The sequence below is a fragment of the Crocodylus porosus genome, unplaced genomic scaffold (genome assembly GCF_001723895.1).
Source record: "Crocodylus porosus isolate Cpor-Errol unplaced genomic scaffold, CroPor_comp1, whole genome shotgun sequence".
In the NCBI taxonomy this organism is placed as follows: Eukaryota; Metazoa; Chordata; order Crocodylia; family Crocodylidae; genus Crocodylus; species Crocodylus porosus.
Genome location: NW_017728905.1, coordinates 616,995 through 644,846, shown reverse-complemented (window position 1 = coordinate 644,846; position 27,852 = coordinate 616,995). Strand labels below are relative to the sequence as shown.

General features: G+C 56.7%; 1 protein-coding gene across 2 annotated transcripts in view; it reads left to right on the top strand.

Moving 5' to 3' along the window:
- Positions 1–27,852, top strand: part of LOC109324900 (unconventional myosin-Vb-like) — a 51,180-nt gene that overhangs the window by 18,197 nt on the left and 5,131 nt on the right. The window contains exons 6-31 of one of the 2 annotated variants that reach the window (XM_019557014.1): positions 1,515–1,658; positions 2,546–2,627; positions 3,242–3,349; positions 4,410–4,522; positions 4,892–5,157; positions 5,641–5,722; positions 6,648–6,788; positions 7,540–7,665; positions 8,010–8,093; positions 9,437–9,583; positions 10,301–10,398; positions 10,780–10,866; positions 10,958–11,069; positions 12,086–12,297; positions 12,595–12,751; positions 13,108–13,347; positions 15,401–15,616; positions 16,050–16,143; positions 19,125–19,273; positions 19,913–20,026; positions 21,102–21,344; positions 21,451–21,545; positions 23,328–23,514; positions 23,819–23,912; positions 25,007–25,153; positions 26,873–27,024. In XM_019557014.1, coding sequence (XP_019412559.1) covers positions 1,515–1,658; positions 2,546–2,627; positions 3,242–3,349; positions 4,410–4,522; positions 4,892–5,157; positions 5,641–5,722; positions 6,648–6,788; positions 7,540–7,665; positions 8,010–8,093; positions 9,437–9,583; positions 10,301–10,398; positions 10,780–10,866; positions 10,958–11,069; positions 12,086–12,297; positions 12,595–12,751; positions 13,108–13,347; positions 15,401–15,616; positions 16,050–16,143; positions 19,125–19,273; positions 19,913–20,026; positions 21,102–21,344; positions 21,451–21,545; positions 23,328–23,514; positions 23,819–23,912; positions 25,007–25,153; positions 26,873–27,024 — 3,690 coding nt within the window. Of the gene's footprint in view, positions 1–1,514; positions 1,659–2,545; positions 2,628–3,241; positions 3,350–4,409; positions 4,523–4,891; positions 5,158–5,640; positions 5,723–6,647; positions 6,789–7,539; positions 7,666–8,009; positions 8,094–9,436; positions 9,584–10,300; positions 10,399–10,779; positions 10,867–10,957; positions 11,070–12,085; positions 12,298–12,594; positions 12,752–13,107; positions 13,348–15,400; positions 15,617–16,049; positions 16,144–19,124; positions 19,274–19,912; positions 20,027–21,101; positions 21,345–21,450; positions 21,546–23,327; positions 23,515–23,818; positions 23,913–25,003; positions 25,154–26,872; positions 27,025–27,852 lie in introns of both variants that reach the window. The other variant, XM_019557013.1, reaches the window with a different exon arrangement.

Here is a 27,852-nt window from a genome sequence, read left to right as displayed (position 1 = left end):
TTATTTATTTTCTTCTTCAAGAGAAGCTGGAGGCACCAGTCTGGCTTGGTCCCCTCCCCTCGTGCTCTCTGCTCTGTGGGAGCTGTGGTATTAAGATCCGAGGCCTGGTTCCAAGGAGCAGGGCAGCAGGCTGAAGAGTAATTAATAAATCCTCCAATCCAGCCCCTGTCTCCCAGCATTGCATGTGGCTGGCTGGAAGGGGCTGCCCCCACAGGCGGCTGAGGCCTTGAATCCCAGGGGGAAGCAGAAATCCAGCAGCAGCACAGCTAGACTTCTTGCCAGGGAGGCAAGTGTGGCCCGAAGGGGCTCAATTCTCCGCTAAGGGTATTGGGTGTCCTGTGCGACCTGCAGAAATGAGCAGGTCTCTGTGGGAGGAGTGGAATAAGAGCCAATGGAGAACTCCAGGCAGTCGGTGCCCTTGAAGAGCTGAGCAAACCTGCCAGTCTTGGCCAATGGGGCAACTTGCTTCTAATGTCTCCAAGTGCCATCTGCTGCCCCTCCGGTGGTGGGTGGTGATCTTAGCCATGGAGAAATAGGGTGGGAAGGGACTGCTGGAGTCACCTAGCTCCTCCCCATTTGAGGTAGGATCATGCCTGTCCAAACCATCTTAGACAGATCTATTGTCTAACCTCTTGGGGAAAACTACCCTGGCGCAGCACCCTAACCTGCCACAGGTAAAGCAGGGGGACCATGGCAGTTAATGTCCTCCTTTAAAGGTTGTTTGTGCGCTCAACAGATCCCAGGCAGTACCACTACCCCTTCTTACAGAGGAAGGCAAAATCCCCCCCAGTCTGTCAAACTGACCACAGAGTAAAATTGCTTCCTGGCCTCAAACATGGCAGTTTGGTCTGACCTTGAGCAGAAGGGAAAGACCGTCTATCCAGGAACCTGGAGGCTTAAGTCCCAGCTGGAGCACTGGCGCAGCCCTGTCATGGATCCCCAGCCTTGGCTGCAGCCAATACCTAATGCCTCTGGGGGATAAAAAGTAAAGCAAATTGCTGATGCTGGTCACTTACAGCTTGTGCCCCTGCCTGAGTCTTTGCTCTCCCTATCTGGCTTCCTGTGGGGGGTGGGGGAAGAGGGTGCTGCACTGATCTCTCCTACCATGCAGCCTTGGAGGCCACATGGGGTGTCTGGCAAGAGGGATCAGTCCCACTGTAGAAAGTTCCCTAGGCTGTCTGTGGTCTGCATCTGTGCAACCAGCTCTTCCCACAGTGAACCTGGCTATGATGGAGCTGCAGTGCACAAGCTGCCCCTCTCTGGGGCATCCCTCTCTCTGTACCAGGAACTCATTGCTGATGCTGTGACTGGGCAGGCCAGTGTTGGCAGTGCAACCTGGTGGTAGGGGCCCTGGATTGGGTTTAGGACCTGGATGCCTGCTGCTGGCCTGCTAGATGACCCCCGACCAAGTCACTGCTCTCCACCCCTGTGTTTGCCTCCCCACCTGGGAAGCAGGCATGTTGATGCTGACTTGAGACTGCGGGTAGGAACTGGGTACTTTTGTTTCTGACCAGGCTTTTGGAAACGCCAAGACCGCCAAGAATGACAACAGCAGCCGCTTTGGGAAGTATGTGGAAATCTGCTTCAACCACGAGTACCGCATCCTCGGGGCCACCATGAAAACCTACCTCCTAGAGAAATCCCGCGTCACCTTCCAGGTTGGTCTGCAGGCGTGGGGCAGGGGTGTGCAATGGAGGCTACATGACAAGTGGCTGGGAGGCGTCTGTAGCCTGCTGTGACTACAAGTCCATCCCCCACCCACCCAGAGCACTTTGCTGTCCCCTGTTGCAAATGAGGCCAAGGCTTGGGGCAGAGATGGGGTGAGGCAGCAGGACTAAGGTTTCTGACTGCGCCTCATGGCTTTATCTGGCTCTTCCAGACAACCACTGTTTCTCCTCTTTCCCTTTGGAAGACGGTGTCTTCTGTCTGCTGCTCTAACTCTTCTTTGACTGAGAAGAGAAAGCAGTTCAAGGAGATGGAGGCTAAAAATGAAAGGGCGCTGTGTCGGCACTGATTTGACAGGATGAAAGGGAAAGCAGCTTGGAAAGGGAGCCTGAAGTCGCCCAGTTTGGACACTTTGCGCTGTACATAGCCATACTCTGGCTTTGACCAGCTAGTCCCAGTGACTCCTTGTAAAGCAACTCGCACCGATCTCACAAGCCTGTGAGAAACTACAGTACTGTGGGGAGGGGGCAGGGGTTGAGGCCCCACAGTCCAGCCGTGGCTAGGCTCGGTGTCTTGCTACTACTTGGAGCCTTCCCACTTTCTCAGCCTTGGAGGAAGGGCATTCAGGAGACTCTGCTGTTCCGTCAAACCAGGGGCCTTTATCTCTCTGGGAGAGACTCAAACTCAGGACTCTCACCCAAAGCAGGCAGCCCCTGACAGACCCTGGCCCTAAGCATGGGGCAGAATGGTGCCCATCCCTCTGGCAGGATTAGCAGTGCCTGATGTGGCCAGCACCTTCCAATAGCTGTTGGGAGCAGCAGGGGGGTGAGAGGGGACCAGAGCAATGAACAAATGTTCGTCTTTTTGCTGCTCCACACAGGCAAAAGTGGAGAGGAACTACCACATCTTCTACCAGCTGTGTGCCTCGGCTTCCCTGCCTGAGCTCCAGGGCTTGGGTCTTGGTAAGTGCCTGGTGCCCTGTCAGTGCCAGCCTGGCAAGCCTTCCCTATGCTGCTGCTTCTGGGACTCCCTGGCTCCATGTAAAATGGATGGTTCCTGTCTCCTTCCCCAGCTGCATTAGTCCCTTGGGAACCTCTGCTGTCCTTGCATTGTTGGCTGTCTTGGCTAGCGGGAGTCCGAGCTAGACTTTGCAGAGGACAGTCTCAGCTGTGGGCTGTGCAGCTTGGATGGGAGGTGGGACTCCAGCACAGAGCAGGTGCTTGGTGCTAGTCGGTGAGCTTCTATTTTCTTGACCTGCAACAGGAGAGCGAGGGCTGGGCCTGTCCCACTAATACCAGGCAAGTGCTGTCACTGCTGAGCTGACGCTAGGCTGCTTGGGGTAGGTGCTCTTGACTTGTGGTGCTGTGCAAAAATCAGTGCTGCTTTAACATGCAGCTTCAGCTGCCAGCATCATCAGGGCCTGGCTCCCAGTTAGGTGAGGAAAGGGTTGAGGCAAACACTGCTGCTGGCTCACCTGTCTTAAGGGGGCTGAGGGGTTGGACTTGCTTATGCTCACTAATGGCAGAGGAAAGCTGTGGAGAGCTGGTGTCTGAACTGCCTGTGTGTGGCCCTGCAGGGGGGCTGGAGTCCTTCTACTACACCAACCAGGGGCAGTGCATGCGCATCGGTGGCACAGACGATGCTGCTGACCTGGACAGGACGCGAAACGCCTTCTCGCTGCTGGGTACGTCTCCACTCATTTGGTATACTCTCATGCTGGGTGGTCCCTGGCCTTGTCCTTACTTCGTTGGTAGTACCCTGCTTGGTACCCACTTGCTGCATGGAGGTGATGCATGTGCTTCATAGCTGTCCAGTCTGCTTTGACTTGGGTGGGGGGGGGGCTCCATCCTCCTGCCCACTGAGCTTCAGACTTTCCAAGGTTAAATGAGGTGGTGGTAGGTCGCTATAACTCCAGGCTACCAGCTCCACTTGCCTGCTTTCAGCCCTGTAGCGCTGCAGCAAAGCAAGAGCCTGTGGAACTGAAGTTAAGGACCTAGCACAGACCTAGACCCCCAGTTGTACCTGGGTGAGGGAGTGCTTGTACCTAATTTGGGTTCAGTCACTCTGCCAAAGTCTCATAACAGGCTTGTCTGGAAACTTTGGCTAACTGCCTGCCAGGGCTGTGGCCACCTGTCAGTGCTTTGCTAACAGCACCCAGAAGCTGGCTAGCTCATGTCCAGCCTCCAATATCAACCTTGAAATGGGCACTTGGGGTTGAGCAGAAGGCAGCCCACTGTAACAGTGCAGTGAGCAAGGTGTGAAAATGAGCCCATATCATTCCTGCACAGAGCAGCTGGGCTTAGATTGGGTTTGGTATCTCTATTATCAAAGCCAATGAGACTCAACCAATGGCTAGAGCTGTTAGCCTGGTGTAAATAGCTGCCTGCGTTACCTGGGGCGGGTCTTATTTGTCTTATGCTGGGCCTGCAGACTGGACTGAAGTCCGTAAACTGTCAGATCCTACGCACCCAGCTCATTAGGGTTCCTACCTTCAGGCACCCAAGTGTGATGGACTTTGACCTCTTTGTACAACAACTCCTCCTGGTACATCCCAGGCTCTGCCCTAGAAGGGCTGCATGGCAGTGACCTGAGGCTTGGAGATGCTTTCCTGCCTGCTAGGGGTGTGACTGCAGCAATGAAATGTATGCTTGGTAGTTATGGAGCTTGCAGGGGTCTGCAGTTGCGGTAGAGAACACGTTTGACCCCAGCCTTACACAGTAAAACACCCTGTCTGTGCTTCTCAGGGGTCTCTGAAGCTGACCAGCTGGAGCTGTTCAGCATCCTGGCTGCAATCCTGCACCTGGGCAACATCAGGCTGAAAAAGAAGTCCCGGCATGGTGAGAGCTGCTTCATTGAGGTGAGCAGGAGCCTCCCCCATTCTGGACGGTTTGCACTTGTGGGGGTGGGGGGACACGTATTTTTACCCCTGGATAGGGGAGGTGGCATCATTGTGGACTGCCATTTGGTACTCTGTATACAGAGTTGGTTGCAGCAACTGCTGGGTGGGGGGCTCTTTGAAGGAAAGGTGGGGCCTGTGCACTTCCTTTGACTAGGGTGGCTGTCTGGTGATACAGCTCAGGTCCACCAGATCCCCTGATGCTCTCCTAGTGCTAGCTGGGAGAAGAGGATGTGCACTGAATGGGCCCTCATGCCCCAGACCTCCTCCAACCTGCAGTGAAACCCACTTATGCAGAGGGTGATGCAAGACCTCCCTGTCTCCCTATAGCCAGAGGACAAAGCCCTGGAGCTGTTCTGCATGCTGTTGGGGCTGGAGACATCGCAGGTGTCACGCTGGCTATGCTACCACAAGCTTGTCACAGCTAGTGAGACCTTTGTGAAGCCCATGTCCTGGCAGCAGGTGCTGGACTCCCGTGACGCCCTTGCCAAACACATCTATGGGCAGCTCTTCCAGTGGGTTGTGAGTCGCATCAACAGGTCTCTGCGGGCATCTGAGAAGCCTCGTGCCTCCATCGGCATCCTGGACATCTATGGGTAGGGATGAGGCTGGCGGGGCAGGCTACCTCCTGAGGCTCTAGCTCCTGTGTGAAGTGGGGTGCAGCCAAGCCTCTGGGTGCAGGAGCAAGGCAGGTGCTTTTGGGCAGCCCTTGCTGATTTTTAAAACTGGGATGGGGTCTAATTCAAGGGGCTCTGGCCACTGCCTCACAGCAGTGCACTAGGCTGAAGCTGCAGTCTCTGAGCTGGGAAGGGGGGAGGAAGAAGACTTGGCCAGTGGGAAGCCACTCCCAAATCCTACCTCGCTTAAGCTGGTGCTTGTGGTGAGCACTGGGCTGGGAAGGCAGCAGTGCTGGCATGCATGGCCTCTAGAAAGCAACCCCCCCAGAGGTCTTGGGGGCACTACTGAGGCTATGGGGTGGGGGATGGGTCTTGGGCTCTTGCCCTGTGCTCCTCCACCCATCCTGCTCTAGGTCTTGAAGCCAGTCCCTCACTGCACCTCCCCTGCCACTTCCTTCTCAGGTTTGAGACTTTCAGGGTCAACAGCTTTGAGCAGTTCTGCATCAACTATGCCAACGAGAAGCTCCAGCAGCACTTCAACCTGGTGAGTGTCACCCCACGGCCTTGGGCATCTGGGCCTTTCCAGGACATCCTCTTCACCCTGGGTACTGTCCTGCCTTGCTGTCCTGCTCCCAGTAAAGTCCCTGCAGTCCTACTGGGGGGAAGCATTACCTGAAGGCCGGACAGCTGTCAGCCTGACTACTACTTGCTGGGTCCACAGCTGTAATGCCCCCAGTCCCACTCCTGGATTTTACGGCTGTAGTGTTTTTTGGCAGCCTCAGTTGTAAAATGCTCTTAAGTCTCCCTTGGACTGGTCTGTTAAGCATGCTTTGGCTCATGAGGCCCCTGCTTATTTAGGGGGCAGAGATGAATAGCACTAGGGGAGGAAGGGATCTGCATCCATGTCACAGGGTCTTGCTGTGCTTTTCCCAGCCCTGGGGGGGTCTCTGCCTTTTGGAACAAGGGCAATAAGATTTTTTTTTTTTTTTTTTCTGCCTCATCTCCTGGTGGAAGGTGGCCTGCAGCTGGTTCAGTAGGACAGGGGCTGGCTGGCTGTGGAGGTGGGGAGTTGTCAAAGAGCACAGTCCACAGGGGATGCAGAAGGCTTTAGAAGCACTGTCTTTGCTCTGCAAGAAGGACTGATCCCCAGCTTTTGGACCAAAGCAGGGTCTACCTGGAACATGGGGCCAAGTCTCTTGGGTGGGTATAACCACAGCTCCCTGAATCCTGGACTTGCAATGGTATCGGGCCACAGGGCAGAGAGGCTCCTTATCCTGTGTGGCTTGCCTCTCCCAGCTGAGCATAGCAGCACAACCTCTTGAGGCTAAGCATTGGCCACCTGGCTAGTCAGATCTATAGAGGCTGAGGTGTTTTGTCCTTCTGGCACTTAATGCAGGTGGCCTCAGAAGAGGGGTGCTGCAGGCATGTCCCTACCTTCATACAAGTGATCACCCCTTTCCTTCCTGCAGCATGTCTTCAAGCTGGAGCAGGAGGAGTATGTGGAGGAAGGGATCCCCTGGACCTTCATTGACTTTTATGACAACCAGCCATGCCTTGACCTCATTGAGGCTAAGCTTGGCATCCTGGACCTGCTGAATGAGGAGTGCAAGGTGAGTTGCAGCCCTGCCCCTCCCTAAGGAACCCCTTCCTGCCCATTTTTTGGGGACTGCTGCAAGGGATCTGTTGCCAACTTGAGCAAAGGGGCCCTCTAGTCCTAGGCCCACAGGTGGCTTTAGGCAAAGCAGCCTGGAGCAAATGCTCCTTAGACAGGCCATGGTGTCCATGTTCTCCTCCTGTGCTGTGGGAGGGGGGCTGGGGCACGGCTCTCGGCTAGCAGGGCCAGCCCTGCCTTGGCTGCTGGGGGCCCTCTGGTGAGCTGCTCATGCTTGTGCCCGCTATCTTCAGTGTCCAGCTGGGCAGAACCAGAGCTGAGGGCTCTTCCAGGATAGTCTAGAGGCTGCCTTCAGCTTGCTAGGAGGATGGGGATAGGAAGGGGAAGCTGCCCTCTTGTCTCTGCTGTGCCAGGCTTCTGCTCTGCCTGGGCCAGGGCCTGCCCAACCTGTAACACCAGCTTCTGGTCAGCTGCCCTGCCTCCTGGTGAGGGGTGCTACAGAGACTGGAGTGGGCATCTGCTGACATAGGCAGTGGGTGGGGTGAGGGGTCAGACTGACTGCCTTTTTGCAGGGGCATTGCCAACAGGGAATTCCCAATTTTTTTATTTTTCTCCCCAGTGGAGAGTTACTTGATGCTAGGTGCCAGGTGGCCGTAAAAATAGGACCAAGACATGGTGGGGGGTGGGGTTCAGCTGGCAGAGTCCCCAGGCTGCCTGCTGTCTGACCCCTGCCCCACCACCTCTCACAGATGCCCAGTGGCAGTGATGGGAGCTGGGCTCAGAAACTCTATGACCAGCACTTCCACCACAGCCTGCACTTCGAGAAGCCCAAGATGCATGCAGATGCCTTCATCATACAACACTTTGCTGGCAAGGTAGAAAGGGTTCTTGGGGCTGCTGGGTGGTGGTGAAAGGCAGTGTGATGCCCTGCCCTCTCTAGCCAGTGTCACCATAATGTCTTGGTCCTTCCTGAAAGGTCTTGCTTTTGACACCAGCTGCTGTTCAGAGCAGGGCCCTATGGCTGTCTGCACAGCCAGTGCTGCCAGCCATATGGTGTTGGCCTGGTTGGGTATCTGCTCTGTGTGGCAGGGCAGCAAGGAGTCCAGCTGCCCCTGGAGCACCCTTTTCCCCCTTTGCTGTTTCCGAGTGGAAGTGGAGCTGCCCAAATGCCTGGAGGCTGCTGGGAGCAAACGGGGCCCCTCTGCACTGTTCCCTGCAGGTGGAGTACCAATGCAAAGGGTTTCTGGAGAAGAACAGAGATGCTGTCCATGCAGAGCTGATTGGGCTGCTTCGAGCCAGCAAGGTGCCTCCTTGGACTCCTGCGGGGAGGGGGGTGGTAGCGCGGTCCCTGCATGGAAAGAGGTGGTCCAGAACAGTAATGGATTTCATGAGGGTCACTGGGGGGTAGCGCTGGAAACAGCGTGCCCTGGCAGACTCTGCAACAACCCTCCCACCCCTTGCTGGGTAACCTTAGCTGTGGGGCATGCTACTCCAAGGCATCTGCCAACAGTGCTGATCCCTTCCTTGAGTGCCCGTGACAAGGCAGACCCAAGGGTTTTGGGGTTTGGCAGGGGCACTTGGTGGCATGCAGTGGGTCACCCTCTCCAGGCAAGGGCTGCCCCCCACTCTGCTGAGGGTGGGGTTGGAGCTGAGGTGCAAACGCCAGAGGCTGCGAACTGTCTCTGAGGGAGGCTGACTTGCCTCCCTCATCCTGCCCATATCCTCCACGTCCCGAGGCGCGGCCCACGTGGTACTGCTGCAGGGGAGAGCTGCAGGCGCCTCTTGGACGTGGAGCAAGCCGGGCCAGGTCATGAACCGCAGGCTCTGCTCCACCAGGGGGCGCCAGGCCCCCACTTTTCCTCCTGCATGAGCCACGCTTGGCACTACCTGTAGAAACCGCCCAGCCCAAAGGTGCCAGAGCGGGTCGTGCTGCCCTCGGCTACAGCCAGAGGCTCCAGGGCTGGCGAGGATGCTGTTCTGTCTGGAAGCCATCTCGGTGCTCTCCAAATCCATCTGCCCTCCTTGGGGCAGTGGTGCTGGGGGCTCTGCTGAGAGGTGAATGATGCTGTTCTTTACTCCCCCTCCCCTTCTCACCACTGGCTGGAAGCTGTGGCATGTCAGTAGTGCTGGGGGAAGGGGTTTGTGTGGTCCCTTTTTGGGCCCAGGCCTCATGGGGAGGGGGGCTGGCTTTTGGGGATAACTCGTGGTGCTCTGTGTGTATTCCTACCCTCTGCTTTTTCAGTGCCCGTGGGCTCTGAATGCTGCTGTTCCTAGTGGGGCCCAGTTGCTGCCTTGCTGAGTCTGGTGGGGGCAGGGGGTGATGCCTGGCCAGGACTATAGCCGTCTCCCACAACCTCCTTCCTGGCATCCCTGGGATAGCAAGCTGTCCCACAGGGGCTGGCTAGAAGCAGACTTTGGCTGTACTGGTGTTGTTCCAAGGCACTTGCTCAAGTGCAGTCTGCATCCTACTTGGGAGCCTTTGAAGCTGTGTGCAGTGGTGGGGCTGGGGCTGGGGCTGGGGCTTTGACATGCTGCCAAGTGGGAGTCCCTGGCTGACCAGATGGGTGCCCCTGCTTGCTAGGAAGTGTCACCTGATGCTCACTGCTGGGCTTAGCCTGATCATTCTGCTAATCCCTCTGGCCCCAGTCACAGCTGCTAGCAGAGCTATTCCCTGAGGACTGTGATGGCACCATCTCCCTGCGCAGGTCGAATGGGACCCGGCTGACCATCCGTCCTAGCAGAAAGTCCCTGCCAGGCACCAACAAGGAGCACAGGAAGCCCATCTCCATTCAGGTACAGAACAAGAAGCCCCTGAGTCTGCTTGTCCTAGAGCCAGGGCAGTTGGCTGCCAAAGCAGCATCAGGCTGGCATCTCTCTAGCATGTGGAGAGGGCCTTAAATGCCTCAGTTCTTCAGTCCCCTGTGCCCCCTCCTCCCCCCCCCCCCCGGGGTCCTGCTTGCTTCTAGGAGCTGTCGGTGCCCAGCCTTTTTGGGAATCATCAAGGTGAACTTCTAGTCCAGGTCTCTGGCTGTCTGTCTGTGCACATGGGTCCAGGCCCTTTCCCTTGGCTGTGCTGGAAATGAGACCCATCTCCCTCCAAGCCAAAGCTTTGGGTCCTAGTCTTCCACACAGACTGGGTCTGAGCTGCTATGCTTTGCTGCATGGCTGAGGTGCTGGTACTTGCCTCCAGTCTGCTTCCGGCCTGGCTGGGCTGCATCAGAAACCTAACAAGATGTCTCCTCAGCATGGAGGGGCAATGGGGTATCTGGGAGCCCACGCTCTGTCACCTGAACCAGCCTTTGGCCTGGGTCCTGGGGTACCTCTGGCCTCCATGCTGCCTGCCTGTCTATTCCCTTGTCTTGGCTTTGAGTAGAACCGTGGCTCTGCCAGGATCAGTCCTCTGGAGTCAGCGTGGTCCTTGGCAGGGGCCCAGAAGCTGCCCCCAACCTGGCTGGCCCCCCTGCAGCAGCATGTGTCTGACCCATCTCGCTCTGTCCCCATCCTCTGCAGTTCAAGGCTTCACTGCACAAGCTGATGGAGATGCTGGGCTGCACCACTCCACACTACATCCGCTGCATCAAGCCCAATGACTTCAAGCGACCCTTCGAGTAAGCATGGCAGTCCCCTGGCATGCTGGGAGTGAAGGGGTGGACACCTCAGGCAGGCCTTTCCCACTACAGTTGGCTGGGTTTTGTTTTAAAACTGGAGGGAACACGCTTGGTCCCCACAGCGGGGCTGATGTGAGAGCACACCTGTTGTCCCCTCAGCTGAAGGCAGGGCCCCGACTCTGGCCTGGCAGTGCTCCTACTCCATTCCTGCCCCAAGAGCTAGGTGCCCAGCTCCTTCTCCAGCACCTCCTGCTGCAACGGGACTTGCTAATGAGCTGACCTGAGCTGGGCCCGAGTGTGGCTCATGCCTGAGCATGTCTGCAACTGGTGCATGGGCAGGGCCAGGGTTTCTGGCAGGGGACCAGCTCCGGTCTCTCCTAGGTTTGACTCAAAGCGAGCCATTGAGCAGCTGCGGGCCTGTGGTATCCTGGAAACCATCCAGATCAGTGCCTCGGGGTACCCATCCAGGTACGACTGACCCAGTTCCCTGCTTCACTCCAGGCAGTGTCTCTCTCTTGCTTGCCAGCACTCTTATTGTAGCCATGGCTTTCCTCTGCAGGTGGACATATGAGGACTTCTTCAGCCGGTACAGGGCGCTGATGAGCCACGTGGAGCTGAGTGGGGATGATGAGAAAAAGAGCTGCAGGCTAGTTCTTGAGAGACTGCTCAGAGTAAGCCCCAGGTCTTGGGATGGGAGGGGCAGGGATCTTCTCTGAGCATCTAATACTTGATTTGGAGTGCTCTCCAGCACAGCCCTATGCTGTGCCAGTGGTGGTACCTTTTTAGTGTGCCCCATATGGGCATGATGGAGGCAGCAGCTGCCTGTCCAGGAGGCTTGGTTGGAGAAGCTGCCAGCTTTTGTTCCAGCCTGAGTATGGAGTGGGTGGAGGTGGCCTCTAGACCCAGACTTTCTGCCGGCAGGGGATGCTGGATCCCCACCTCCCATCTGTCCTGTCTATTCTGATCCCACCAAATGTGCTGAACAGCCTCCGCTGGGCCTCTTCCACCCCTCCACACCAAGCTACACTTCTTGGATCTCAAACTTCAGTCAACTCAGACTCTCTGGGGGTGATGTTCAAGTGCCTCCTGTTCTTAGCAGGCTGCGGTTGTCTGGCCAGGCAATGTGTCCCACAGTTTTCCCCCTCCAAAATAAAGATGGCTCATAGTTGGGGCTCCTGTGGTGGTGCCTTGGGAAGGTGCAGTCTGCCTGGGGTTTGAGGCCCCACAGCACTGCTGTACAAAAGCTGCCTGCCAGGATCCCGTGCTCTGAGGTACCCTGGTTTGCTGGGAGTTGTGCAATTAAAAAAAATCCATCTAACGGGAAGAGCCATTAGCTCCTCATCAGTGGGGGACAGCACTGAGCCTGCCCTCCATCCCTCTGGGTTTACTTGACCTTGCTGCAGGCTGAAGGGGTGGCAGATGAAGACTTGTCTGTGGGGCTAGTGCAGCCTGCACAACAGCAGAAGGCTCTCTAGGCTTGGCTAGTGCAGGGCTTGTTCACGGTGTGACCCTGCCTGGGTGAGTCCCAGAGGCTGTGGAGCCCATGTGCATTGTAGTGCGAGTAAGTTGGTCCAGAGGGAGTTATAGATGAGCTGAACCAGGCTGGGTCCAGATCCCCTGGGCCTTGCAGACCTCGCCCTGTCTATGGAGCCAGCCCTTCTCACCCCTCTGGGGACTCTTGCTTCAGGATCCCAGCAAGTACCAGTGTGGGAGGAGGAAGGTGTTCCTGCGCGCTGGCCAGGTGGCCTTCCTGGAGGAGCTGCGAGCCAAGACGCTGCGTGCAGCCTGCATGATTCTCCAGAGCAACCTCCGGGGCTGGCTGGGCAGGAGGCGCTTCCTGCTTGTGCGTGCAGCTGCTGTCTGTATCCAGCGCTTTGCCCGGGGCCTTCTGGCCAGGAGGTGAGGCCTGGCCCTGCCAGCCAGCAGGGAAGTGGGGACACAGGCTGGGCTTGCCAGCAGCTGGTCTCAGCAGGGCTCTTCCTGTCTAGCTAGAGCACCAGCTGCAGTGGTAGTGGCTGGAACAGTGCCACAGCTGCAAGCTAAGGGAGGAGGGTTGTGGGGCTTGGCCCATGGTCCTGCTTGGCAGCCCTAGGTGCCTGCAGAGGCTCATGCACTGGAGAGAAGCCCTGTCTGGGGGTTGGGTTGGGGAGAGCAGGTCCTGGCTGTTGTGCCTGGCATGCTGTTCCTTCTGGGCAGGCTGGTCGGGGACCTGCGGAGGGCCAAGGCCGCTGTGATCCTGCAGAAGAACATCAAGATGGCACTAGCCAGGCGGTCTTACCTGCGCATCCGTGTGGCCGTCATCACCGTCCAGGCCTTCACCCGTGGCATGTTTGCCAGGCACCTGTACAAAGTGGTACGAGTCCTATCTGGCCCTGGGGGGTGGGAAGTGGGATGTGGGGCTTGCTCTCTGGGGTAGGGGGCAAGGTCTCTTTTTTGTTTGGTGCTCAGGGATGCTGCTCTTGGATCTGGACACCAAGAGGTGACCAGAGCCTAAGGTAGCAGGCAACTGGGTGGAGTGATGCCTGGGCCTATGGTGTCCTGGGATGCCCCAGGCACTCTGCTGCTCGTTTTTGAGGTTGAGTGGGGAGCCCACTTGGTATCTTCTAGAGGCAGGTTGTGGCACTTGGTGGTGGTGGTGGTGGTGTGGGGGGCATGCAGAGCTCCATGCCATGCCTGCAAATCCCTCCATGGCTCATCCCTCCCACCCAGATGGTGCTGCACCAGAAGGCCAGGGTGATCCAGGCAGCTGTGAGGGGCTGGCTGGCTCGCTCCCACTATGCCCGCCTCCGCTGTGCTGCCGTCTACCTGCAGTGCTGTTTCCGGCGTTCTCGGGCCCGCAGGGAGCTGAAGCAGCTCCGTATCAAGGCACGGTCAGTCGAACATTACAAACAACTCCACAAGGGCATGGAGATCAAAGTGATGCAGCTCCAGTGCAAGCTGGATGAGCAGGTGGGTGCACTGGCATCTTGCCTGGTCCTACCCCTGCTTGGGGATGGTGCTGGAGTTGAGCAGGCTCGCCTGGTCCTCTGGCAGGGTAGTGGGTCTTGGAGCAGAGTGCATGCTTGCTGGCTTCCTGTGGTGCAGCTCTGGCTACCTGGGACACTTGTTTTGGCCTCTGTAAATTCCTTCCCTCCCTAACATTAAGGCTCCAGGAGTCTGTCCCTTGTCAGCACTGCTGCTTGTCCATCACCCAGATCTACTTTGCCACCCCAGAGGTAGCTACATTCCCATCCATTTGGTGAAATCTTCCACCTGCCTCTGCTCTTAGGATATGACCTATTGAATGTACCTGGTGGGGAGGGAGCCCCCTCCCCTTCTCCCTGCCTCCCATCTGCACAGCAGGACTAAAGAGGCTTGGCTCCTTGTTCCAGCTGTACTGACGGCTGCTTTAAAAGCAGAGACAGAGGCCTGATGTCTTGGCAGAGGTGAAACTTGGTCTAGACGTAGCCATGCAGTGTCTCATCTGCATGAGTGGGTGTTAAGAGTTTAGATCTTTTTGCAGTCCAAGTGGCTGGAAGCTGCTTTCCTTACTTTTAACTCTGCTTGGGTGGCTAATGATCCCCAGTACCTAATAGGGGAATTAGAAGCCTGCAGCCTGGGTAGATGGGACCACTGCCCTCCCTCTTCTCCCTGAAATGAGAGGGGGTTGTCTCAAGCTGGCCCCAGCAGGCAGCATGCTGCTTCTGGAACTGGCCTGGATCTGCTGGTTCCCAGGGCAGCCGAGGGCGGGATGCGTTCCTGGCTTGATTCACTCTTGCGCACCACGTTCAGTCACTGAGTGTTTCTTGGAGTTGCCATCTGTCAGCGCCTGGCTAATGGCTTATTTGGTCTTGGGGAGGGGAGAGGCTTCATTTAAAGTTCCCCTGGTTCATTTTCTGACCCTTTCCAGAGGCCTTCAGGGGTGCAGAAAGTCAGGATATGGGATAGAGTGGGGTTACTGCCCCCCCACCATGTGTTTATATTAGTGGGGTACCATCTCTATGCCAGGAATGCCACAAACTCATCCTGCCCCCTCTGAGTGGGCTGCACTCAAAGCTGTCTGGGCTGGCAGCTCATGGGTATGGCTATACCATGACAGCAGCAGACAGGTGCCTCCAAGAAGGTCAGGACTGGCAGGCAGGGCCCTCCAAAAAGTCCTTGGGTTAGGGGTGGTCCATTCCCCTGGAGACCTGGTGTCTAGCAGAGCAGCTACTACACATCTGGGTGAGGACTGGGCTGTGCCAGTCTAGCACATGGGCTCAGCAAGGTCCTGGGCAGCCTCCTGACGTTGGTGGCGAATGCTGGGTACAGGGGAGTGCTGAGCCCTGATCTGGGCAGGATGCTCCTCTAGGGGCCCCCAGGGAAGTGTTGCTGCACTGCCCTCACCTACATGGATGTGATGTGGCCGTGCTGGGCTGCATGGTCCCCACAGGTCTTGTGTCTGGCAAGGTGGACCTGTAGCCACTGCATACCCCAGTGCTTGCAGCATGGGGACCGGCTGGTCGGGGAGGGAGGGAGTTGGTGACGACTGGGAGAATGTGGCCTGCTGCTTGGGAGCTCCCCCATAGCCCATGCTGCGTGAGGGCCTTGTACAGAAACTCCCTCATGAGGGAACCATAAATGTATGCTAAGCCTGTATACGTGGGGCACCTGGGACCTGCAGCAGGCTGGGTGCAAAGGGACCAATGGTTCTGGCTTGGCACCTTATGCCTGCAGCCAGGGGCGGTTTGTGGAATGGGAGGCTGGGACCATGCACTGCAGTGTTGGGGGAAGTAGGAAACAGCAGGGCAGGCTCCTGGGTCCCAGCTTTGGCTAGGACTCTGACTTGTCATGGGTGTGGCCAGTTGCATCCTTTCTGTGCCTCAGTCTTCCCAGCTGCCAAGGGTCTGTCACCACCTGGGTTGTGGGAAGGTGCTGGGGAGTCAGGGCTTGAGGTTGATGGCTTGTCTGGCCCAAACTACACCTGGGTGTGAGGGCACCCAGACCCTGAAATTGGTCACTGCTTCCTGCTGCCTCCCCCAAGGCCCGGGAGAACCGGAGCCTCTTGGAGCAGCTCTCGGTGCTGAGTACCTCCCATGCCGAGGAGGTGGAGCGGCTGTGTGGTGAGATGCAGCAACTGCGTGAGGACAAGGCACAGGACCAGCACATCCAGGGCCTGCAGGAACAGCTACAGCGCATGGAGCTGGAGAAGAGGAGCTCAGAGAGGAGGCTGTGCCAGGAGCTTGAGCAGCTGAAACAGGTGCCTATGGGGGACTGGCTTCTGGCTCTGGGCAGCTCTTCCTGCAGAGCCCTGTTGAGGGAAGGGGACGGGGCTCCTAAGTGCAAAGGAACCAAAGCTACCCCCACCCTGGCCCAGTGCCACCATCCCTGCTGTATGGGAGATGGCAGTCTGTGCCCCAGAAACCAACCTGCTGAGCTCATGGGCATCCCATGTCCTGGCAGCTGCAGTGAGCTGGTACAGGGTAGTGTGACAGGTGTCCCTGCCTGGCCAGTGTCCAGTACTCTGACCAGCTCTTCCCCTCTGTTCATCATCTGGCTGCTCCCATAGCAGTCCTGACCCTGGCCAGGGCTGGTGGGGTGGGGTTTGGCAGCCTGTAATGTTTCTACACCTGCAGCATGGTGCTGTGCTCCCATCGGTGCCACCCTGCCAACCCCTTGTCTCCCTTCCCCAGCGTATGACGGAGTTGGAAGTTGCCAAGTCCAATCTGAAGGAAGAGAATGACGCTCTGAACCGGCGCGTCCTGGAGCAGTCCAAGGATGTGGAAGGTCAGTTCTGCCCTAGCCCTGCCAGCCTGGTGGCTGCTGCCTGTCCTGTGGGGAGGGAGCCAGTGTGTGGGTTTGGGGCCACCTGGTAAGTGGATTTGACTCCCCCACTGAGGGGCACAGAGGAGGCTGGTGGCTGGCGGTGACTTGCACTTCTGCACCCAGGGCTGACTTTTTTTTTTTTTTAGCTTCTGCTCTTCCAGGAGGGAGGGATCCCAGTGGCTGTATGATGAGCCAGCCTCCCGGTCACTTGGCCCAGACTAACCTGGTGACAGGGAGCCCCTTGGACCTCGGGGGCTCTGCCGCCTCAGTCCAAACTTGCTACACTACTTCCTTGGGGCTCATCAGGTTCTGCTCAGGCTGTTCCCATGTAGGCCCCTCACCTCCTTTTTTTTTTTTTTTTTTTTTTCCTGGTCCTACTGCCCTGGTAGCTCTGGACTCGTTCATATTGTGTTATGATCATGTCCAGACACCTCCCTTCTCAGCCTCCTTGAAGGCTCAGATCAAAAGTAGTCATTGCATCTCCTGTAACCTAGTTGTGTTCCCCGCTGCACCCACATCCCTCTATTGTTAGTCCCTCGCTTGGGCGATCTGTTATTTCCCTACCGGCTTTGTCATCTTTTCTTGGATTTTCAATCCTAAACACTTACTAATAAAAGTCATAGAATCATAGAAGTCGGGTCGGAAGGGACCTTGTAGATCACCAAGCCCGACCCCCCGCCTGGGCAGGAGAAAAAGACTGGACTCAAATGACTCCAGCCAGGTAGGCATCAAGCCTTTTCTTAAAGAGCCCCAGGGTAGGAGCCAGCACCACTTCCCTAGGAAGTTGGTTCCAGATCCTAGCTGCCCTGACCGTGAAGTGATTCTTACAGATGTCTAATCTAAACCACCTCTCCAACAACTTGTGGCCGTTTTTATTCCTTGTTGTGCCAGGGGGTGCTAGGGGAAACGAGGTCTCCCCCAAACCCTTCTGGTCCCCGCCCCCCCGTCCCCTAGTGAGTTTATAGATGGTCACCAGGTCCCCCCTCCGCTGCCTTTTTGTGAAGGCTGAACAGGATCAGGTCCTGTAGTCTCTCCATTGTAAGGTCTGCCCTACAATGTGCTTGCATAAGTCAATGTGCTTACCTGGTAAAGAAAACACTGTGACCATGGAGGCAGTCTTCCTAGCCACACTGGGGAAGACCTGCTGTCCTGGCACAGGGATAGTACCTGTGGCGAGCCAGTAGGGGGCGCTCCTGCATTGAGCCACCCACCTCCCTGCACCTGACCACCTTCCCGGCTCGGAGTGCCTCCCTGGGGGCGCCTCGCGTCTGGCTGACCCCCTTCCTGGAGCACACTCACTAGCCTGGGGGTAATGTAGCTGCTACCACCCCAAAATGGGACTCTCTCAGCCCTGTGTCTTTGGGGAAACACAGGCCTAATAGCCCAATGGGCACTTGACCCAGTACAAGCACTTGGGGCACTTCCCCAAGTCAGGGGCCAAAAAGGGAAGTCTCCCTTAGTCCGCAGACCTAAGGGGCCTCTTAGGCATAATTTAGACCCACCCCTCTAAGTCTCCTACACCGGTCACAAAGGAGAACTTTATTGATTACAGGGGTAGGGTGAAAATAGGGTACAAGATGGAGCAATGTCATGGAAATCCCATTGAGGAAAACAATCTGGCTGAGGTAGCCTTTTGATCACACATCTGAGTTACTGCCAGTTAGATATCTAACTAGACCACAAGCATCATCCCGAGGCTGTTGGAGATCCCCTCTGGAGGCAGGCCATTCCTCACTCAGGAGTTACGGAGGGGAAGAGCCAGTTTCAGATGGTCAAGCTCCTCTTTAAGTGCGAGTCCTCCGCATGGCTGCTGCCCCCTCCTCCTGGGCAGTCTTAACTTATATAGCCCCTGTGACCTCATTCACCTGGTCCAATGGGGGCCAGCACCTGTTGGCTGTCGGCCAACCAATCTGAATTACATCGCTAGTTGCCGGGCAGACTCTAGCCCACCAGGTAGATGCCCCTCACCCAGGTAGCTGATACCAGTCACGTAGGCAGGGGGAGCAGGCTTCCCCCCTCCCTCAGGACTGTAGCCAGCTCAAGTTACCTAAAGAGACAGGGTAAAGGTGCATCTCCTCTGCTGGGCCCATCCTGACCAAATTGTCACAGGGCAGAGATTTTTTTGGGAGAAACAAAGGTGGCTTCCTGCCACAGTACCTGCCAAGGCAATGTATAGTAAACCTCCCACTTATCTTCCCGTTTCGGGCAGCTCTTAGCTTTAAGCCCACTTTATGGAAAGGAGAGACTCTTTTTCCCTGGGGCCTTAAGGCTGAGGGCAAGCAAAACTCTGAGGCATCTAAACTCCAAGCCTCTGGGCTTGGGCCTGCACATAAGATGCCTGCCAAAGGTTTTGGAAACATCTGAAGCCCCAGGTGGGGGTGGAGGATGTTTGCTGGTTGTAGGGCCACTCATGGTTCTGGACAGAGTGGTTCTCTGATTTGGAACTTTTTTTTGTTTTGGCTAATTTGGCTTGGAATATGGAAAATTTTAAGCAAAGAAAAAAATCTCCAGACACAAGGTGAGGGGCAGGGACCTTGTGCCTGAGGCTGTGGGCCATGCCCCCTGTCTTTGCCTCCTTTCTTGCACTAAGACAGAGCCAAGTGCCTTGTTGGCACTTTTTACAAGTACAGGCTGCTTACAACCTAGTACCCTGGGAGCTCAGCCTGGCTGATCCCAGAGACCAGTGTGATCCTTTTCCATCCAGAACAGGGAGAGGCCAAGCCTTCTGCCCAGTCTCCTGGGCTGTCAGTGGGTTCCCTGCAAGAGCAGTGTGGCAGCTCTGCCCTGTAAGATGTATAGTTGCTGGGCTTCTGGGGTCAGCCCTGGCCCTGACCTCCCTGGGTGGGGTGAGCAAGTCTTGGATCCCCTTGGTAGGCCCACCCTGGGCTCAGTCCTGCAGATGGGTGCTGCCTTCTCCACTCGGGTCTTCCACCCTGCTCCAGAAAAAATGTGCCAGCGCCTGTCGGTGGAAAGCAGAGAGCTGCAGTGCGAGCTGGAGGAGGAGAGGTCTCGCTACCAGAGCCTGGTGAAGGAGTATGCCCGCCTGGAGCAAGGCTATGAGAACCTGCGGGAGGAGGTGGCCTTCCACAAGGTGAGAGCATGAGGGCCAGGCTGGGGCAGGACTGATGCTGTCTCGGGGGCACCATGGAGAGGGGCTTTATAACAAGGTGCAAGATGAAAGGATGCAGCTAAATGTAGGTGAAGCAGGGAGTGGGGGTTGTGGGGGACATAGAGTAGCTGCTCACCCACAAGTGGTGCTTGCATCAGTGGAAGAGCTGTGCCCTCATGGCTGGGGCTCTGGCAGCAGCAGTCTCCAGGCCCCCTTGGAGGATGGCTGTGTGCACATGCCAGATGGTGTTTACAAGGTGTTGAGGGAGGTGCCCAGAACCCTGTTCCCTTGACTGGGACCAGGTGCCAAATGGCCTTGGACTGTGACTTTGGGCCGAAGCTTCTGGGAGTTGTAAGGTGACCAGCTTCAGCCATGCTCCCTAAAAAGCGAAGAGGCGAGTATCTCTCCGGCCCTATGGGAAGATGTCGAGCCCATATGCAGGGGTGGGTATCCTGCCTCATGTACTTAGTCGTGGCTGCAGCTGGGCTGGACTGTCCGGGCCACAACAGTGCAGGTGTGTTCAGAGTCCCGTGCTCTGGCCTGTTGCACTCCTGATGTGATGGCCGCTGGGTTCCTGACCTTTGTTGTAATGCAGCCCCATCCCTTTTTCTTCCAAATCAGCACACCACAGGCTTCAGGAGGTCCCCATCTTCTGACAGTATTCTGGACTCGGAGAGCAGCTACCAGTCTGGGTCCACAGCCCTATCCCGGGATGAACCCATTCAGCAGATAGAGGTGAGATGGCACTCTGCTCCTGCCTGCTTTCCCCTGAGGAGCGGGGGTGGTTTGGCCCCCGGATGTAGACCGTGGCCAACCCCATTCTTTTGGCTGGCTGCAAGCAGGAGTGCAGGAGGTATGCGGCTAGGATCCTGGCTGCCAGACTGTCATATATCCTCCCCTTCCATCCTGTCCCATCATGGGCACAGGTGTCAGGGGGGAAAATGGGGCCTTACCTGTGCTGTGGCCTGGCCTGATCAGTCCTGTTGGCTAGAAAGGACCATCTGTATGTACAGCCTTCCCTTGTCTGCACTGGCAGAGTACAAACTGCTTTCCAGCCCCTGCTCTCAGGAGTGATGGGGCTGGCATCGGGCTCACCTGCTAGGCTGTTTCACTGAGCTTGGGTTGCCTGGCCATCGCTGCTTTGCAGGCAGCTGTGGGGCTGGACCCAAGAACTTGTGTCCAAAATGTGCTCCACAAGGTGCTCAGTGCTCCACATACACTGGGAACTACATCTCCCAATGCCAAAGGCCTCCCACAAACAGGAAAGTTCATGCCTGAAGGACATGAGCGACAGCCAGGCTTGCTTCACTTTTTTTGGACAATCCTCCTTCTCCCCACCCCCTCCCTAGGGAACGCTGGCAGACATGATCCAGAGTCCTGTGCTCATCTTGTGCTTGCACAGGGGTCCCCTGCCAGCAGCCCTGCAGGCTATGGCCCAGCCAGCTGCCTGTGCACTGTTCTCCAGCCCTGTCAAAGGTGGTCCCACCCCTGGCATCCAGGAAGTGGCTGTTACAATTGCTTTCTTAAGCAGTTGGCTCCCTCTCCTTCTGGCACTGTCAGGCCAATTGCTTATTATCTGTTTTGAGGCCTTTCCCCACAAATGTGCAAGGGTCCTGTCTCCTGCTGGCCTATGGTGCCCCTCGTTAAACTTTACAAGCCTCTGTCCCACATGGCCCCTTGTGCTTCAGAGCTCCATCAGCATCCCCAGCAGAGGTGGGTTGTCTCGGGCTCTCGTTGAGTGGGTGGCTACAGATACCAAGGTGTTCGAGTAAAAACATCCTCCCCAAGCCACACTTTTCCTCCTGCCCAGTCTCCATCCCAGCCTCTGAACCAGGAGAAGGATCCCTGGAGGCTGATACCTGAGCAGTACAGGGCCAGCTCGGACAGCACTACATCTTCCTTGAGCAGCGATGGTGAGCAGGACCCATTGAAGACTTGCATCCTCCTGGGGCAGCTCAATGCTGTCAGAAAGGAGCTGGTTAGGACTCAGGAGGAGCTACACAAGACAAAGGCACAGCTGGCTCATGAGGACAAGAAGCTCCTCAGGCCCTGGGTAAGGTACCTGCCTCCACCCCCTCCCCCTGGCTCGGGCAGCAGGTCTTGGGACATGCACTTCCACCTGAAGGCCTGACTTTCAGCAGCTGCCTTCTCCCCACCAGTACATTGCTGAGCTCTTTGGACTGAACAGGAGCCCTGAGACAATGGTGGAGGAGGACTTGAAGCATGCGTATGATGCTGTCCAGGTTACCAACAGGTGAGCGTCTACATGCTGCTCCTTCCCCCTTGGCAGGTCTGGAGCATGGTGGGGTGTTCATAATCTGCCCCATCTCCTGCTACCCTGGTGGGGCAGAGGTGTGGTGCAGAGCCAGGTCAGAGCTGTTTGCATAGGGTTATGATTCGGTGTTTGGCACTCAACTGTGTGAAGATGCAAATACCAATCGAGCTTCCAGCTGTCATCGAGCAGCTAATGCGTACAGTGATCCTGGCTCAGACTCCAGCTCCTATCCATTCAGATGCGCACACAGATGCTCTGGGACAGCTGAACTGGCTACTCGAAAAATGGCTTTTTTCCCCCACAGAACTCTTCAGATTATTCAAAAAAACAAACAAAAAAAACCCCCCAAAAAAACTCCAAACACCTCGCTAGGATGCCATTGCCCTTTTGCCACTGAAGTGCTGTGGCGCCATGTACGCATGTTTGTGCTTCCACTCTTGCTCCTGGGCTGGGCTGCTTGGCAGCCTCGCCTCTTGGTGAAAGAACCATGCATTGTGGGAGACTAGGGGGAAGCGAAGCCCACAGGAGAGGGGAGGCCCCAGCACTCCCAGCTTGCTTGGGAGTTTTTTTGCTTTGGGGGAGGGGGGGGACAGCTGCCATAAACCTGTGCTGCAGCGGCTGAGTATGCCAGGCTTCAGCCTTGCCAAGTGTGCCTCCCCTTGAATCCTTTTAAGCAGGAAGCAGAATGCCTGCTTTTGTGCAAGGTGCAGGTGCCAAATCTTACCGTTTTTATTTTATTTTTAAACAAGTCTTCTGAAAGCAGGGGCTCACTTCTATCTACTGACCTCTGGTTTAAATTAGTGAGCCTTCAACTGCATGAAAACAAAGGGCATTTGAGCAAGGCATTGCCACATAAGATATGATGGTGGCATTTCCTCCCTGGCTGCATGCACAGCCCCCTGTCTCAGCAGGCTGGGATCTCGTGCCGCATTTCCAGCGTAGGTAAGTGATGCCTCTTGGCTACAGCCGTCTTCCTGGAGTTGGCAGAACTTCAAGAGACAGCTTTCAGGGGCTAGAGTTCAAGCTGAGTCTGTCCCTTGCTCTGTATGAACTGGCTGGCAGCTCTTTGACTGCTCAGCTTCCCTGAGAATTAGAGGAGAAGTCTGGATCCACTCTCTCAGTAGAGTATCTGTGGAGCCCAGTGCAGTCTGCACTGGCACTTGGGGAGGGGTTGCTGGGATAATGTAGCATCTCCCACCCCAGCAGGCTCACTAGTAGACAAAGGTAGAGCCTGGCCTGGGCAGAAGCCCTATCATGGCATGCTCGGCTGTTGCCCCACATCTAGCAGCTAGGGAAGCCGTTCTGCTTCAGCACCTAAAACAAACCACTCGGAAGATAGCGTGCAGCAGCCAGCTGGTACTTAGCAAGCCTGTCCCAGAAATGAGGTACCTAGGAGCTGAGGGCTAGAAACCAGGACTTCCGGGTTTTAGATGAGTCTCTGCTTTGGATTTAAAGAAGCTAGAGAGGCTAAGAGGCATTCTTTCCCACCTGGCAAATGGGGTTCACTGTTTATTTCCCCCTTGGAGGGGCAAAGGGTGTGCTTCATGAAGCTTCATCCACCTTCTGGTTGCCTTTTTTGTCTAAAAGGTTGGTAGGGATTTTCAGAGCCATGGAATCCAACCCCTGCACAGGTGCAGGCTCTCCTAGTCCTAAAGCATCCCAGGCAAGTGCCTTTCAGCCTCTGGAAAGCCTCGAGAGGGAGGAGACTTGCACTTCCTGGTGGCTTGCTCCAGGGCCTCCCTTGACACGCTCCTTCCACAGGCTGCTGGAGGAGCAGCTGCAAGAGCAGCAGCAGCAGCATGAGCAGGAGCAGGAAGGCCTCCAGCAGGACATCCGCGCACTGAAGCGGCTCACCTGGCAGCAGCAGAGCCTGATCCAGGACCTGCAGCACCAGCAGAGCGGAGATGGGCTTCAGTGCCAGATCGTGCAGCTGAAGGAGGAGAACTTGGTAAAGGGGCCTGGGCTTCGGGGTTGTTGCCCACTGCCCAGCTGTACGTGCTGTGGGGCCAGCTCGGGCCTTGCGCACTGGCCAGTTGGCATGCCGGGCAATAGCATCCCTCCTGCCCTGGGAGCACTGTGTGCTGAGACGCACCCTCCCCATTCTCTGCTCTGCTCACCTGGCCAGAGCCTGCCTCTTGGCTAGGCCTGGCCCTAGCACAAGGTGGTAGCATCTGAGAGCAAGGAGCTCCTGTCCCTGTGCTGGGGGTGGCTGAAAAGGGCTCTCTGATCCTTGGCCCGTGTGGCCCCCTCAGGAGCTGTCAGAGCAGCTGCAGAGGCAGGAAAGGAGCAAGCTCAAGCTCCAGAAACAGCTGAAGAACTACATGAAGCAGATCCAGGACCCTGCAGGCAAGTGTCTCTGTAGCAATGAAGCAGTAGAGGCTGGTCCTCCCCCTAGCAGGACCCTACCCTGTCTCCCCACCCCTAGGTAGAAAGTGCAGGGCTTAAGCACTGCAGGAGCCATGGGGCTGGTGGGTGTCTGGGCTGCAGCTTGGATCATGGGACGCCTCGGGAAGGTTCTGCAGCCCTCCTGGTAGTGGCTGCTGAGCCTCTGTCCAACCCCCTCCTAAGCCCCCTGCAAATGGCTACCGCCTTCTGGGGGTGACAGTGACCCTTCTCCCAGCATCCTCGCATGCTGTGCCAGATGCTCAGTGGCAACCATGTCCCTTCTTTCTTTTTTCTGCATCCCTTGAGCAGCAGAGAGCCATGGTGCCAGTGCTGCCCATCTGCTCAGACCTCTGCAGATGGGCAGTGAAGCTTCTCGTTAACAGATCTGCTCCCAGGAAACATACCTCTAGCTGCTATTCTGGGTTTGCCTTCTGCTGCTTGTTGTCCTGTAATGGGAAAGCGCCCACGCAGCCTTCATGTAAACCTAGACTGCAGCACCTGGGGTGGGGCGGGGCGGGGCGGGGCTGGGCTGGCCGAGAAGCCCTGTCCTGAGCGCTACAGACCTCCCTGGAGCAGCGGGGAAACATGGGGACTGCTTGGCTTAGTGGTGGTCTTGCTTCTGAGGCACTGTGTGCTTCTCTGTACCCAGAAGCCTGGATCTGCCCTGCAAGAGCCCTAGATTTCCCCTTAGTGGGAGTGAGAACAGGGAATTCACAACTTGCCTGGTTCTGCCAGGCAGTGGCTGCTCTGCAGGGCAATCTGGCAGCCTCCAGTCCAGCACGTGGCATGCAGAAGCATCTGGCAATTGCTCTCTGTCCCATGGTGCTGTTTAACTCAGCCTGGCTGATCTCCCAAACAAGCCCAGCTCTACCTCGTCCTGAGCAGCAACTGGCTCTGCCTGGAGCCTGGCATTCTTGGCGTGAGCTCTGCAGGAAAGACTTGCATGGGTACCAGTGGCACCCTGAGTGCCTCTAGACCAGCCAGTTCAGGAAAGCTGGGTCTGTGGCCCCAAAGCAAGGAGATGCCTTGGTTTTAACACTCTCTTCCCTCAGCAGCAACCAGAGAGGCCATCGGGGGACAGAGGGCAACACCTGCAGAGCAGGAGAGGCCCCTGGAGGTCCCATACCCAAGTGGGCCCTTCCAGGGCATGCTGAGATGCAGAGGAGAGGATGAAGAGCGCCTGGTCAGGACCATCATCACTGGTAAGGGGTTGTGCCCTGCTGTGGGGGCTGGGCAGCTCCCTCTGCTCCAAGGCAGTGCCTCCATGCTGCTGTGGACTCCCCAGGCCTCCTGCTGCTCTAGTGCATCATCCGTGCTCCAAGGACCACCCAGGACAATGCTCATGCTCACTGGAAGGTGCTTTGGGCAGTGGCAGGGCTCCTTGCAGGCTGCCAGGCCTGATGAGGGTGTGAGACAATCTGGGGATGACGGCTGCGGGGGTGGGAAGCTGTACGAGGAGCATCTGTGCTCTGGCTGAACATGGGGATGAGCTGAACAGCTTTGGAGCTGGGGAAGGAGCAGAGGGGGCAAACATCCCCCTTCTTGACTTGCTGCAGGTGATATGTCCAAGCCCAGGGCTTCCCTGTGCTGTAAGCTTCTCTTGGGGTCAGGCCTGTGCCCAGGACTTGCATGCTTGATAGGCTTTTTGAGGTTCCTCTGTCACTTCAAAACTTTGGGGGTTTGTCTCTGAAAGGGAAGCCAGAGGGGACAGCAAAGCAGCAGTACCAAGTCCCATTTGTGCCCCTCTCCTCTCATGCTAGGCAGGGGCAAGATGCTCTGGGGGGCACCTCCTCAGCCTAGTGAAATGCCAGATAAGCTGCCTACAGCAGGCTATGAGCTGGGCTCTGGCCAGGATGCTGGGGCTGATGCATTGCCTTTTTTGTGCTGGGGTGGCGGGTCTGCCATGGCCATGTGTCAACCGTGGTGACAAGCTTCCTCAAGAGGAGGGGTGGGCAGCATTACCAGCTCTGAGGGGAAGCAGAAGGCCTGGGGCTGAGACAAACAGGCTCAGGTCCCCACTTCCTGGCAAAGCTTCTGACGCTGCACAGATGTTGCAGGAGGGCCCATGTGGACACTGAAGTGGTGGTCAGGGCTGCCCCAACCCTGCTGAAGCAAAGCACCATCCCTGCCATAAAACTGTCAGCTTGGGAAGAGGTGCCAGGATGGGCTCTAATGATGCTCTGCACATGGAGAGCAGCCCTCTGCCAGCAGTATGCCTGCTGAAGAAGAGGGTGTCTAAACACCTTGTTCTTCTGAGACAGCAGCTTGGACCAGCTCTTGAGGCTGGCAGCCTGGGCGTCATGCAGCTTGGCTTCCCAGGTTACCCCAGCAGGGACAAAGTCTGGCTAGTGCCTTGGCAGAGGCAAGTCATTGAAGGCAGCTCAAGGCTTTCTTCCCAAATACCATAAAGAATTAAGATGCCAGCAGAAGAGTGCAGCGGCTGCCAGGAAAGGCAGACTGGCACATCCTGGCTGGTGGGGCAGGGGAGAGATGTGCCCCATGGGGCTTCAGCCAGCTGTGTATAGCAGCACTGTGCCCAGTACTGGGTGCTATTCAAGTAGGGCTGGGCTAAACCCAGAGCTGCTCTAGTTAAATTTTTCAAGCCAGCCCAGCCCATCTATATGGATTGGGACTTGGGGTGTGAGAATTCATGGAAGCCCATAGGAGTAGCACTATGGCGGGTGGGGAGACTGGGTCTGCATTTTGTTGTTCCTCCTGTCCGAGTGGCTTTTTTGCACCCAGGGACTTCTTTCAATAGACCCTGTATGCAGGGAGGTGATGTTGTGGGCTCGCTGTCCCACCGGGTCAGGTGAGACGCAGCCTGACTTCAGGAAGGAGCAACTTGGTGCCATGACATGATGCTCCCTTCCATCTAGGGAAGGGCCTGTTGCAGACTGAGTTTTCTCTTCCTCCCCTTCCAGACTTCCAGCCTCAGCACATCCCTGGTACCCTTCCAACACTGCCAAGCTACATCCTCTTCATGTGCCTGCGGCATGCGGACTACTGCCAGGACGAGCACAAGATCCGCTCGCTCCTTACTGCTGCCATCAATGGCATCAAGAGAGTCATGAAGGTACAGAGAGCTGCAAGACATGGGCTGCCCAGCTTGGGAAGGCCAAAAGTGTGGCTGTGGCTCTGCTGTGTGTCCCCACCAGTGCTTCTCCATGTGTGGCTTTCTCCCTAGCTGCCTAGAAGCTCCTCTCTAAACCTGAGATGTGCCCTTCCTTCCTCCTGCCTGGGGCAGAGGGTGTGCTGGCCCCTGTGTGCTCCTACTGATCCTGTGTCCATGGAGCTGCCCCATTTTCAGGCTCAGCTGGTCATGGTGCTGGAGCAGTCTCCCCTGTCAGGAACATGGTTCACTAGCTGGTCTCTGCCAGCAGCAGCCCAGTGGTGCTTGTGCTGGCTGAGGGTCTTCTGGGAACTTTCACTGCCCCAGGAAAGCTGCAAATGCCACTGGACCCCAGCCCCAGGCACTGGGAGCCAGGACTCCTGGCTTAAGGGCAAGGCTGCCACTACTGCTGTAGCACTGAGTGGTGAATTCTTGGGTCCAGACTGGGCAGCAGCTGGCTTGAAGTGGCTGGCTCACAGCTCTTTGCACTTGCGACCTGTCTTCCCAGTCTGCTGTAGGTAGGCATGGAAGGGCTGAGGCCAAAGCTGTGTCCCTCTGCACAGCCCTGCTCTAACGGGCCCTGGCTGGAAAAGGCCTGATCCGGCTGTGTTCTTCAGAGCTGGAGCACACACCCATGCTGCTTCAAATGCATGCAGCCACATGGCTGTCATGGCACTGCTAGAGCCAGTCCAGGGGACATGATTTCATAGACATTAGGGCTGGAAGGGACCTCGGGAGATCGAGTCCAGCCCCCTGCCCAAAGGGCAGGAAGTCAGCTGGGGTCATAGGATC